This window comes from Microtus ochrogaster, linkage group LG4 (genome assembly GCF_000317375.1).
Source record: "Microtus ochrogaster isolate Prairie Vole_2 linkage group LG4, MicOch1.0, whole genome shotgun sequence".
NCBI lineage: Eukaryota > Metazoa > Chordata > Mammalia > Rodentia > Cricetidae > Microtus > Microtus ochrogaster.
In genome coordinates, this window is record NC_022030.1 from 33,482,953 (window position 1) to 33,496,859 (window position 13,907).

At 36.8% G+C, this 13,907-nt stretch overlaps 1 protein-coding gene across 1 annotated transcript in view; it reads left to right on the forward strand.

Moving 5' to 3' along the window:
• Positions 1 to 9,512: 9,512 nt before the first annotated feature.
• The window catches only part of LOC113457669, a 10,828-nt gene continuing 6,433 nt past the window's right edge, over positions 9,513 to 13,907 (forward strand). Inside the window, exon 1 of the mRNA XM_026786477.1 lies at positions 9,513 to 9,723. Within this exon, the coding sequence (XP_026642278.1) occupies positions 9,513 to 9,723 (211 nt within the window). The remainder of the gene's footprint in view (positions 9,724 to 13,907) is intronic.

Sequence of the window (13,907 nt, forward strand, 5' to 3'; positions counted from 1 at the left end):
TTAAAGTTTTTATTTTACCATACTGTAAAATCATTTCCTTCTAAGAAACAAAGAAACATTGAGGAAATGTCATTATTTATATAGTGTTTGAAAATAATGTTTATGTCTAGATTCTGATTTTTGCCTCTGCATTTGAACTGTTTTGATGTGTTTGGCCTAAAAACAATGGAATGCGTGGTTCTTTACTGTTATCTCATTGGAAAGGAGGAATTTTATGAAAATCTTTTTAGATAATTGGAGATTCTTTGAAATACACAGAATGTGATGGTTGACAGCTTATTTAAGTTGATTGAGGTGCAAAAACATAATCCAAGAAAAATCAATATAACAAATAACAACAAAAGCAGATATTTGAAATTAACAGTGCAAAAGTAAGTGACCTATCACCCAATCAATTTGCCTCTTATTCATGCTTCATTTTGAAGTATTTTGTATTGTTTTATTGAAAATATTGATTAACTGAGGTAGACAGAACTTCTACAAACCTATACCCTTCATTATCCATTTATTAACATTATATAGTTTTTATCAGAATATTCTATGAATATTAGAAAACTGTCAACTTCACTGTAAAAGCAGGCTTTTCCAAATTCTAATTTTTTCTTGAAATCTTGAAATTTATCACTACAGCCAATATTGTCAGCTACTTCCTTGAAGTGGCAGCTTCACTTCATTAACTTTTGAAACAATATCTATCAAATGTGTCTGAATAATTACACTGTGTCTATCACTCATGTGTTCAAGAAAGAACTTCACTATAGAAACACATAATGACGCTTGTATGTCAGCATTATGTAGGTGATTTACCTGCGATAACCTCTTACTTTAGTACCCAGCAGAGACTTTTATTCCTTCTTCCAATTTGCTCAGATGATGATTTACTATTACAAAGGTTCATGTGCAAGGGCTGGCATCTAATCAAGTTGATAATTTATTGCTTTATCAATGATATTAATTGTTAAAGCTCAATGTTTTTTCTAATATCATGTGTCTTAGTCACAGTCCATCTGCTTTGAAGAAACACTAGCAACTTTTATAACATAAATAATTTAACTGGGACTGGCTTACAGTTTCAGAGGCTTGGTCCATTATCATCATGGTATGGAGCAGGTTAGCATACATGTCAGCCGTGGTGGTAGAGAATTATTGAGGGCTTCTACATTCCATTCCCTGGCCCCCATAGGCTTATAACCATATCAATTTGTGCAATCATTTACTACAGCTTCAAAGTTCCCATAGTCTATTACAGTCTCAACACTGTTTAATAGTCCAAATTTCAAAAGCCCTTCTGTTGTGGGAAGCTGCTTATTTGTTCCTGGCTGCCCAGAACCACCAAAAATCACATAGAAACTGTATTATTAGTAATACTGTTTGGCCAATAGATTAAGCATATTTCTGGCTAACTTACATATTATACTAACCCATCTCCATTAATCTGTGTACAACCGGGTCTGCAGAGTGAGTTCCAGGATAGCCAAAGATGCACAGACAAACCCTAAAAAAATCAAAAATTAAATATAAAAAAATAAGACTTTAAATAAAGCCACATAAAGATGGAAAATACACAGAGAATCTGGATACTGTATGTTATTGTGTTGTCTTGGAATTTTTTGAATGCTAAGAAAGGAGTAACAATAGTTAAAAGACATTTATTTGATTATAAATGCTGCTGGATTAACCCAACATATATATTTTTAAAATGCCTTAACTTAAAAATTTAAGTCAAAAGATATGTTATTTTGGAGAAGAAGTTTTACTTCTGTTTCCACAGCAAACGAGAGGCTGTGGATTCATTCTGGATTAAGAAAAATTCGGTTTGATCAAGGAAGACCCCCGAAGGTTCTCCAATAGGAGCAGATGGCCCAGATGATTCAACATTTCAGAAGACCTCTATTGGAGTTTCCTCTGAGTTCTACATCCAGAACAGTTTCAAGACTTCTGGCTGAGATAATCAAGCCTCACAGAATATTCTAGTCAGGACTTGACCATAATTGTCAATTTTCTTTAAGTCCCCATAAGATGATTAGAGCCCCCAATCATCAGGAAGTAGCCTAAAAAACTATGTCCTCATTACAAAAAAAAATGAATTATGGATATTCTTCTCTGTTTTAGAGTATTGGTTACAAGTTGTTATGGATGATGATCTGGGAAAGAAAACTAAACAAAAGAGATTAGATTCACAGTTCTTGTTTTGAAAAAAGGGTGTCTGGCCTGCTGTGGGACAATGGACTTGTACCCTGTTACTTGTATTGTATTGTTTCAGTTAAATGCTGATTGACTAGTATCAAGGCAGGAAGTATAGGCAGGGTGACCAGGGAGGAAACAGAGGTGGAGTGACACAAACAGGAGAATCCTGGGAAGAGGAAAGAATCAGTCTGTAGTCATCAACCAGACACAGAGGAAGCAAGATGAGAATGGTTCACCGATAAAAGGTACCAGGCCACTTGGCTAACATAGAAAAGAATAATGGGCTAATTTAAGATGTAAGAATTAGTTAATAAGAAGCTTGAGCTAATAGACTAACCAGTTTATGATTAATGTAAACCTCTGTGTATTTCTTTGGGTCTGAATGACTGCAGGACTGGGTAGGATAGAAACGTTGGTCAAGAATGGAGGAAAAGAATGATTTCCATTTCCTGTTGCAGTCAGCTTAATCTTGCTTTTCTTTAAAGATTTATATTTATAAGAAAAGCAAATTGTGAAAAGAGTTCACTTTCAGTTAGAGACAGCAACATTCTAAACAAAACATTTGCATATTCAGTCTTAAAACATGGAAGAATAATACATCTCAAAAGGTAGGTTTTATCCCATGAAAGTGTAGTTGTTTTCACACTTAAAATAATCAACAGAGTGTATCAGTTTAATAGAAAATGATCTCAGTACACTCAGAAAACACATTAAGCAAAGTTAAACAATCATTCATCAAACAAGCAAACAAACAACCTCAACTCAACAAAGAGAAAGAAAAAATACATTTAATCTGATAAAGAATGTCTCCTGAAAAATAATAAATGATACCTTAGTTTAGCTAAGCAAGAACAGACTTTAATAAAAAGATAGTATCAGATCTCACCGTTTTTGATATTTTCCATGGAAATTAATACTATTTACAGAAACTCAGTGAAAATATAAAAATTATTATAAAACAAACCCAAACTCTACTTGTACACAACATTTTGTATGTATAAACTGCTTGAAAAATTAACAAGTAACAATGGACAACACTGTTTAGTAAAGGGTCAGGTGCAGAAATAAGATAAAAATTGCATTTCTATGTATCAGGAGTGGAATGTTGGATGCTGAGCAGAAAAATAAAACTTTTGGAATAACACCATAATGCCAAACAGTGATATATATATACGTATATATATATATCTTCTCACATATACACATGTTTGTGTATGTTTGCCAGATCATGAAAGCAGCAAAATCATGCAGAGATTAATTAAAAAGTGAAATAGTTTATAATCTATCATATGTAAAACTCAGAATTTTACTTAGATTAGTTCTTTCTAAATTACTATTTAGATTTAACAAAAATGCTATTTTAAATAGCTAAGTCTGAACTATATGAGATGATAACACTTCACTGATAAAAGGTACCAGGCCTCTTGTATAACATAGACAAGAATAATGGGCTAATTAGTTAATAAAGAGCCTGAGCTAATAGGCCAACCAGTTTCTGATTAATGTAGACCTCTGTGTATTTCTTTGGGACTAAACTGCTGCAGGACCAGGTGGGACAGAAATCTCAGTCAACGCCTTTCTGAGACTCATGGCAATCATTTAACTGTAACTCCCTGTAAAACCAAAATCAAAAAGCAGATCACATATTTCCAGCATGGAATGTATATTACCCTTCCAAAAGGGAGGAAAGGGAGTTTAGGGAAAAATACTGGGTCAAAGCAAGATAGAAACCGAGCAGGGAAAACTCTAAATTCATCTCCGTGTCTGATGTCAAAGTACTCTTCAGATCTCCAAATCCTTCAGTTATGTAAACTATAACACAATGCTCTCTCCTTGCCTCTTTGCTGTAACTTACCTAACAAGTTCATTCCTTTGCTTACTTCAATGCCTATTTCTTCAGGATTCAGGTGTGTACTGAAGACTGAGACATCCAGTCCCGTGGACTGAGTCTTGGAACTTCTGTTGGTAGACTAGCTGAATTACAGCCTGTAAGCCTCTCTCTCTCTCTCTCTCTCTCTCTCTCTCTCTCTCTCTCTCTCTCTCTCTTTGAGTGTGTGTATGTGTATATATACATATATATATGTATATATACAGAAAATAGATATAGATAATATGTAGATAGATATAGATATGTTCATTCAATAAATTCTGTTCCTCTATAGAACCCTGCCTAATACACTGTGCATTTACTCAATTAAGTAAACCAATTATTATTAATTACCTGATCAAGAAACAAAGGACTTGCGTCATATCTAGGTGATGACTGATTAGTTATCACTCATTTTGTACCATTAGTGTGTATAAACCCAATGAAAGAGTTGGAGGGCCTAACTGGACTCTGCAAACTTTGAGAAAAAAAATGAGTTAGAGACAAGGAAGTAGAAAAAAAGTATGCCAACATTTCTCAGATGTATTTAGTTGAAAGATATATGGTATAAGAGAAAGAATTCCACATTCACCTAAACACAAAAAGTACTTTGTTTCTGGATCCATCAACCATCTATTGCAATGACCCCAGAGGTGCTTTTATATGTGTCTCTTGCTGGAAACGAGATGATGAATGTGACATTTCACCGGTAGATTCACTATATATTTGTCTCCTTTCCTAGTGGAAAGGAGAAATCTTGGAGTTGCTGGCTTCTGTCAAGTCGTATGAACAGCTGGCCACAGCAGCATTTCTTTCTTGTGTTTTCACTACTTTCTTGATCAGATGCAAGAGTCAACTGCTGTTCTGTTTTCTCCCAAATGACTGTTCTATTAGATGCAAAAAAGGCTTATTTTTGCATTACTGGTTTATCACACCTGTCTCATAAAGATGGGGAATCATTCTTGTTGACTTAACTGTTTTATCTTGCTTAGTAAGATAAAGTTTAGTAATCACTGAAATGAATGCATTTTTGTGGTCAGCACTTACTGACTTGTGGAGGTTATTATTCTTATTTACTGACCACAGAGCTTTGAGTTCATGAACTGTTGACATTTGCTCTTCTGATCCCAAGATGACAGATATACATGCAAATCTGTAGGAACAGTTTCATAAGCACAACAAGTGAGCATTCCATTTCCAGGAACTACAGAGTGTGTACTTACTTATCCATGGTACTATATTCTATACTGACAGATTCGAACATATACTAAACTACTGATCACAATGGATTCTTTTTTTTTAACCAATTCTAATTTCTACTTAATCTTTTCACATTTCAACTTAATTACTTTGCCTCACTATATTATGTAATACCTCTTTGTGTGTGTTTATGTGTATAAATGTGAATATGTGTGTATGTACAGGTGGAGTCCAGAGGTCAATTTTAGGTGTGATAGCCCAGGGCAATCCATCTCATATTTTGAGACAGGATTTCTCACTTGATTGTGATTTGCTCATTTGTCTAGACTGACTGACAGCTGGGTACCAGTGATCTATCTGTTTCACCTCCTCAGTGCTGGGGTTATGAACATGTGCCACCGTGTCTGTGTTTTTAGCATGGGTTCTCGAGATTGAAATTAGATCCTCATGCTTATGAGTGAAATACCACACAGTCTGAGCTATCTTTTAGTTCCAATTATCAATTACTTTTGAACAGACTGTATTGAGTCTTACAAACCACTGTAAATTATTTTGAAAGTGAAGTTGTGAGGGAATAACTGGATCAGTTAAACAAATAAGTGTACTTAGACTTAAAAGTGACTTCTCCCATATCAGTTTTCCTAAATGTTTGTTTTAGTCAAACCTTGTCTTCTAATGGCACCACACAGCACATAATGCTTCTTTGACATTTATCAAGGCGCACACATAAAACGGTTGTTCTCTCAGCTATTTGACCCCTAGAGTCAAAACAGACAGAGGCACCTGGGAAACGGTGAATGGGACGACAAGGAAAATATTAGCTGGTGCTGAGCATAAAAGACAGAAAGTCCTCCTTCTCAGCAGTCATTGACCATTTTTTCTTTAATATGAGAAATATGTAGAGGACATAAACACATTTAGAGAACTATTGTTCAACAAGTAGTTCCTGAAAGCCACATCAGAGAATGTCTGCCCTTGTTGCTGCGGGGAAATAAGGAACACTTTTCAAAACTACACATTTCTTAACCTATGCAAATGTCTGTAGGACTCCAAGGTATGATAGAATTATGCATAAAAGGGAATAAATGCTCATTATTAATATTCAATCCAGAAATTGTGTTTACATGGTATAACTAACTAATATCCTGCGTCTGGACAGCAGTCTATGATCTCCAGGTTAGAATCAGAAGATCAATTATTATATTATTCATTTGCAAGATATAAAATGTTTGGCAAATTGCCATGTCAGATTAATAAATTAATTTTTTCTTTAAATAACCTTGAATATTATGGAAAACTGCATTTTACATAACATTCTACAAGAAATTAAACAATACATATTCAGGGCAGTTTACATATAGGAAGATAAATGATATAACTAAAATTAATTAATTAATCAATTAATATATGTATATTAGGGAGATAATTATGTATATAAGGAGGTAAATGGTAATAACTAAAATTAATTAATTACTTAATTAATATATGTATTTTTTAAAAGAGAAATGCTATACATAATTATGCTGAGTCACCCATTCTCTATGAACTCTATGTTTTCAGAGTGTGTGGTGTAGGAAAATGTTGCTTTCTTGTTGCTGTGTTGGCCTCATGTCTTCATCACCATAGGTATACATTAGGACTGAGAGTTATTACATATTTATAGCTGCACTGATTTATTGAAAATATATTTTTCATAGTTTCTTCTGATCACATTTTCTACTTCTCCAACTACCTCCATATTTTCTCTATATCCACACCCTCCCAAATACACACCCTTTCTTACTCTCTCTAAATAGAAAACAGGCACTGTACCAAAAAAGGGAGAAAAAGAAAGAAAAAAATAGATAAAATACAGACAAACAAACCCGAATAGGACAAAACAAGCAAAGGAACAGAAATAAAAAGTACCAAAGAGAAAGCATAAGAAACACTTATGGATCCATAAATACACACATTATTTGCACACACAGATATCCCATAAACATACAAAACTGGAAACTATAATATATAAGCAAAAGATCAGTGGGAGAAAAATAAAAGCCCAGACAAAGTATTATGAAGCAAGCAAACAAACAAACAAATTACCATTGAGTTTCTTTTATGTTTACTATCTACTCTTTGACATGGAGCCTGGCCTTAAGTGTGGTTTGTATTAAAAGTGAGACTCCATTGAAGAAAACTAATTCTTTTTTTCTTTAGAAATGTTTATTCATATTTTTAAAATTTATTTTACATACCAACACAGTTCCCTCTCCCTCCTCTCCTCCTGCTCCCTCTCCCTACCTCCCTTCCACCTCCCCAATCCACTTTTCCTTTATCCCCATTCAGATGGGGAAAGGCCTCCCATGGGAATCAACAAATCATGGCACATCAAACTGAGGCAGGATCAAGCCCTACAAACTGCCTAAGCACCCACATTCAGAGGGCCTAGTTTTGTCCTAAGCAGGTTCCCCAGTTGTCAGTCTGGAGTCAGTGAGCTCCCACTCACTTGGGTCAGCTGTGTCTATGGGGTTCTCCATCATGACCCCTTTACTTATATTATCGCTCCTCCCTCCCTTTGACTGGATTCAGGGAGCGTGTCCCTGCACTTAGTTGTGTATCTCTGCAACTGCTTCCTTCAGTTACAAGACTAAGGTTTATGATGACAATTAAGACAGTCATCAATCTGATTACATGGATGGCCAATTCAGGAACATTCTTCAATATTGCTTAGAGGCTTAGCTAGATTCACCTTTGTGGATTCCTGGGAATTTCTCTAGTGCCAGATGTCTCACTAACCCCATAATGGCTCCCTTTATCAAAATACCTCTTTCCTGGTTCTCCCTTTCTGTTCTTCCCCCAACCAGACCACACAGTCCCTCATGTTCTCCTCCCCATCCAGACTCTCCTTTTCCTCACACTTCCCCTCTCCCTCAGATTTCCAGTTTACTCAGGAGATCTCACAAAATGGCAGCCTACAGAATGGGAAATGATCTTCACCAACCTCACATCTTAAGAGGGCTGATCTCAAAAATATACAAAGAACTCGAGAAGCTAGACATCAAAGTACCAAATAAGCCAATTAAAAATGGAAAACAGATCTAAACAGAGAATTCTCAGCAGAGGAAGCTTAAATGGATGAAAGACACTTAAGGAATTGTTCAACATCCTTAGGCACCAGGAAAAGGCAACTCAGACAGTTCTGAGATAACATCTTTCCCCCACCATGTCAAAGATCAAAAACACTGATAACAGCTTATGCTGAAAAGGATATGGGGTAAGAAAAACATTTTTCCATTGCTGGTGGGAGTGCAAACTGATACAGCCACTTTGGAAATCAATATGGCAGTTTCTCAGAAAATTGAAAATCAATCTGTCTCTAGACTCAGCAATACCACTCTTGGGCATATACCCAAAAGATGCTCAATTATTTGTTCAACTATAGTCATAGTAACATTTTTGTAATGGTCAGAACCTGGAAACAACCTAGATGCCTCTCAACCAAAGAATGGCTAAAGAAAATGTGGTACATTTACACAATGAAGTACTATTCAGCAGTAAAAAACAGTGACATCTTGAACTTTGCATGCAAATGGATGGAACTAGAAAATTCCATCCTGAGTAGTGAGGCAACTCAGACCCAGAAAGAAAAACATGGTATGTCCTCACTCATAAGTGGATATTAGACATAAAGCAAAGAATAACCAGCCTGCTGTCCACAATCCCAGAGAAGCTAGGTATCAAGGAGGACCCTAAGAAAGACATACATGGACAAAAGCTCAACCAGATGTAACCCATTCATGGCATTGGAGGCTTACTTTGGTGTTATGAGATATCTAGCTGTGATTTTTTTCTCTCCCTGTTATTTGGTGATTCCATTTAGATTTCATTTATAGTAACATTTTTTAAGAAATGAATAATTTTATATGGAAGACATTTGATTAAAAAATAGCAAAAGCAGTGATTTGTAATGAGATTTTCTGGTTAATTTTATTGCCTTAAAACTTATGCTTTCATATCAGATCCAAGTTTTTGAATTAGGTGAAGATAATATAACAATACATATAAACATTAATACAAAATTTTCATATTTGAGTGATGGCAGAACATGGAAACTTTTTTTTTTTTTTGGTTTTTCGAGACAGGGTTTCTCTGTGGCTTTGGAGCCTGTCTTGGAACTAGCTCTGTAGACCAGGCTGGTCTCGAACTCACAGAGATCCGCCTGCCTCTGCCTCCCGATGCTGGGATTAAAGGCGTGCGCCACCATCGCCCGGCGAACATGGAAACTTTTAAGTGGGAGAAATATCAGAGTGAAGGACAGAAAGAAACCTGGTTTGTTCTTTCAGGAAGACTGATTATTAAGATGCGCTGTGAATCTGAATGGGGAAAACTGTGGCTACTAAAGGAGTTCGGGGGCCCTAAGAGGAAACAGGAATGCAGAAATACCTTGACATACTATGTAGTACACATAATGTACATGATATATAACCGTAACTGCATGTTATCGTCTTCATTGTTCCCTATCTTCCTTCCTTTTCTATGCAGTGTGAGGGAAGCACCTCACATGCTAGGCAGGAACTGTAACACTGGACCACATTTGCAGCCAGCGATCTGTCCATTTGAGACAGAGTTTGGTACACAGTCAGGTCTCTCGAGCTCGTGATATAAGCACTAGCCTCACAGGTGTGCTCCATGTCCCGAGGTGCAGTCACCACTTCTCATTTATGTTATAAGTGTACCTGATACCTTCTATTTCATTTTTGGTTTAAATGATAAAGATTAAAGGTGACCTGTAATTTTATATTAACTGACCATCTCATTTACATTTTTAATTATTGAATTTCTATGTAAAATGTTTAGAGGGAAACTAGAAGGTTCATTTGCTAAAATTAAAAAACTACTATTCTGAACTGCTAATTAAAGCATAACCTAGAAATAACACAGCGCTACAGTGACTTAGGTCTTCTGTGAAAACACCTCTAATGTTTTTTTTTAAACACTTCTAATGTTAAACTCAGAATACGATGCAGTGACATTAACTTACCATGTGAAATGTATTCATAAATTAGTTCAGCTTCCAAATAAAAGTTGGTCTGGGAAGTGCTCCAGAGAAATTCAAAGTGAAAGAGAGCAACGGAGCAGGGTTTATTTTTCCGTTAAAGGCATCTCACAAGGGAGAGTATAGGGAAGGAGGGAAAAGGAGGGAGTACTTTTTCATGAAAATTATGTTTGAGATATGCAAATTTATGAAAGTTTTGCACTAATGCTCTGCAGAAAGCATAACTATTGCAAATATGGCTAGGTCTGAAAAAAAATGTACATTATACCATGTCTGCTCTTCCCAGTGAGAGGTGGGTTCTATTTCCATAGTCTGAGACTTGATTTTCATAAATACGGCAAAAATGGTAACAAGAAAACGGTTACTCTCATTTCTTATGAGACATCTTGTGTGAGAAATGCCAGCCGGCATCTGCCTATTGTTTCTGAAAATCAGTGAAACATGGAGAAAGACACAGAAGGCTACAATACTGCAGTTATACATAACCGTACCCACCCAGTTTGTTTGTTTGTTTGTTTGTTTTTTTTTTGGTTTTTCGAGACAGGGTTTCTCTCTAGCTCTGTAGACCAGGCTGGTCTCGAACTCACAGAGATCTGCCTGCCTCTGCCTCCCGAGTGCTGGGATTAAAGGCGTGCACCACCACCGCCCCTACCCACCCAGTTTGTTAGATGAATTCCAGAGCATGAAACATGAAATGAAAATGAAAACTGAAAGGAACATGGAATGCCCCGACTGTCATGACAATTTGTGGGCATTCATAAATTGCTAAGTTACTACGCTTTGGAGCAGCTTCCTTGTGAACCACTCACTATTCAGGCCCTTTCTGTTTCCACTCTGTGTCTTTTAAATTTAACCACGACCGTATCTTCAACTACAAGATTTTGATACACAATGTATTTGTAAGAGTTTTCTAGATTATTTGAAATTAAAAGAAACAATATTTTATTTCCTTTGTGTCTAAATGGATATTATAACAACATTGAATTTCAGAATCAAGACAACTTACTGAGAGAAGAATAGAAACCTCGGAACACTCAGCCCTAAATGGAATGACCCCTTCAAGTCCTTTCCCCAGGGCTCAGGGAACTCTGCACAGGAGGCAATGTAAAGAATCAGAGCAGATGGAGAATGGCAAAGATAAGGCCTTCTGAACATAGCATGACGGTAGCACCTCTGAACTCACAGGGTCTGCAGCAGCATGCACATGCTTGAACGGGTCTTCACCAGATGACATTCTAGAGCAGAGAGAAGTGGACAAGCCTGCATCCCTAAACCCATAAGCTATCTCCAGCTGATAACTACTTGCAAATGAAAACTTAGTTTTCTCCAAGAGATTCTCACTGAAACTACAAACCACTCCTTAGGACAGACCCCATACCCAACAGCAGGTGGCCAATGCAAAATGAACTCAGTGACATCTTTGTAATTTTTGGCCATCATTTTTGTCAGGGCATTTATTTTCCTTAAAGGTCCTTTTGATATGTACTATAGCTTCCAGTTTTATGCTTTTATGTAATTCCTGTGTGTCTTTATATATGTGTTTATATGTGTTTCTTATGTTTTCTCTTTGTATTTTTAAAAAATATTCATTTTTCAATTTGTCGTGTTGAGGTTTCCTTGACTTTATATTTTTTCTTATTTTAGTATTATTCCTTAGATGCCTGTTTATTTTCTAACAAAAGACAGAAAGGGTGCATATCTGGATGGGATGGAGCAGGGACTAAGAACTGGGAAGAGTTGGGAGAGGAAAAACCATAATAAGAATATAGTGTATGAAAAAATCTATTTTCGATTAAAGAAAAAAGAAAGGAGGGGGGAAGGAAGGAAGAAAAAGAAGGAAAAGAAGAAAGGACATGGGCTTAAGAGCAAATAGAAGAAATACCAGAACCCAGTATCTTCTCCACCATTGCTGGATATTATCTTCCTCCCTTTCTGATACAATATCATATAGCTGGGGCCCTATGTCTATCCTGAAACTTCACAGGTTTCCTGTAGATGTTCTATAAAGCTGTTTTCTTTTCCCGTGTTAACATGAATAGGTGGCTCTTGTATTTAGGTGTAGTAGTTATCTGGTGTAACGAGCTGCGTGAAGCCACGTCTGATAATCAGCTCCTAATTATGCCTAAGACCTGACTTATGCTATTATCACACAATGATCATCAGCTGCTTGCATATGTGTGGGCCTATGGGCAATGCCCACCTGGCAATCTGGGATTGGCAGCCCATGCCTACTTAAGGGCTGGAAGAGGTTTGCCCAGGGAGAGAGGAAGGAGAGAGGAGAGAGAGAGAAAGAGAAGGAGAAGGAGATAGAGATAGAGATAGATTGCTGTGAATAAAGTCCTGAAAACTGCTGCAAGAAGAGCTCCGGGTGTTGCGTTTTTCCTTGCTGGTCGAGGGTGGACGCCACAATCTGGTATTCTTACTCTGGTGTATTTTCTTGGTCTTTCATGTGTCTTTCTTGACACTGAAAAATTTTATTAAATACATTTCAATTTCTTTTTTTAATTGGAGATTAGGGCAACATCAGGGGAAGAAATTACAAGCAGTGTGATTGGTTAGTTTAGTGACATTATTGTATCTTTCTAGTTACCTGTTTCAACATTTGTTTGGACAGAATTTTAAAATGTCTGTTTCTAAGATTTTGAACACATATTTGCAATATCTGAATAAATATATATTCAGTTAGGCATTAATATTAGTTTCTGTTATGCATAAATATATTTTTATTGCTTAGTAATGTGTTTATAAAGAAATGGACAAATATGTTTTTTGAAACTCTTTTGTAGGGTAAAAAAAACAAGAAGCAGGGAACCAACCAATCACTGAGCACCCTGACTCTGAACCCACAGCCAGTGAAAGAAACATACCCTGTATTTGAGACCTGATCCAGGGAAAAAAACATCTTTATCCCTGAACCCAGGACAAAAGAAATCTGCCCTGACTCTGAAACTAATATCAAAGAAACATACTTTGTCCCTAGAATCAGAGACAATAAAACAAATATGCCCTGGTACTAAGATTAGAATCAAAAAGCTAAAAAGGATCAGTGAAAGAAACACGGTTTGGCCATAAAGTCAGAGCTATCTCTGCCCCTGACCAACTAAACTGACCAATCCCTGAGCAGGGAAAAGCTAACCAATCCCTCTTCTCCGTGGGAAAACTCTGGCCCTAAAAAGCCCTATGTAGACTTCACTGCCCCTTTAGTTAAAGGCCATGGATAAATCCCTCCCTGCCAGAATGAGGCACTCTCCTGGACTCCTTCTTCCCAGATAAATCTCTTTCTCAACAGAGTCTTCATTCACAGGTGCAAACTAGAAGAACCTGGCTGGGGCGTCCTTTGGGGACTGAGCTGAAAAACCTTGCTGAGACACTTCCTTAGGGGGACCCAGCAAGGCAGAGCAGAACAGAAGAACCTTGCTAGGACATTCTTTAAGAGGAGCTGAACAAGGCATGCAGAAAGAAGCAATTACTTTTCGCCTGAGCAGGAGGAGATTGCTAATTTCTGCAGGGTCTTCCCTTTTAGCAGAGTGTTAGCCAAAGAAGAAACATCTTGGGCTGGAGAAGAAGCAGATAGCACTGCTAGGACATTCCCTTAAGAGAACAGAGCGGAACTCA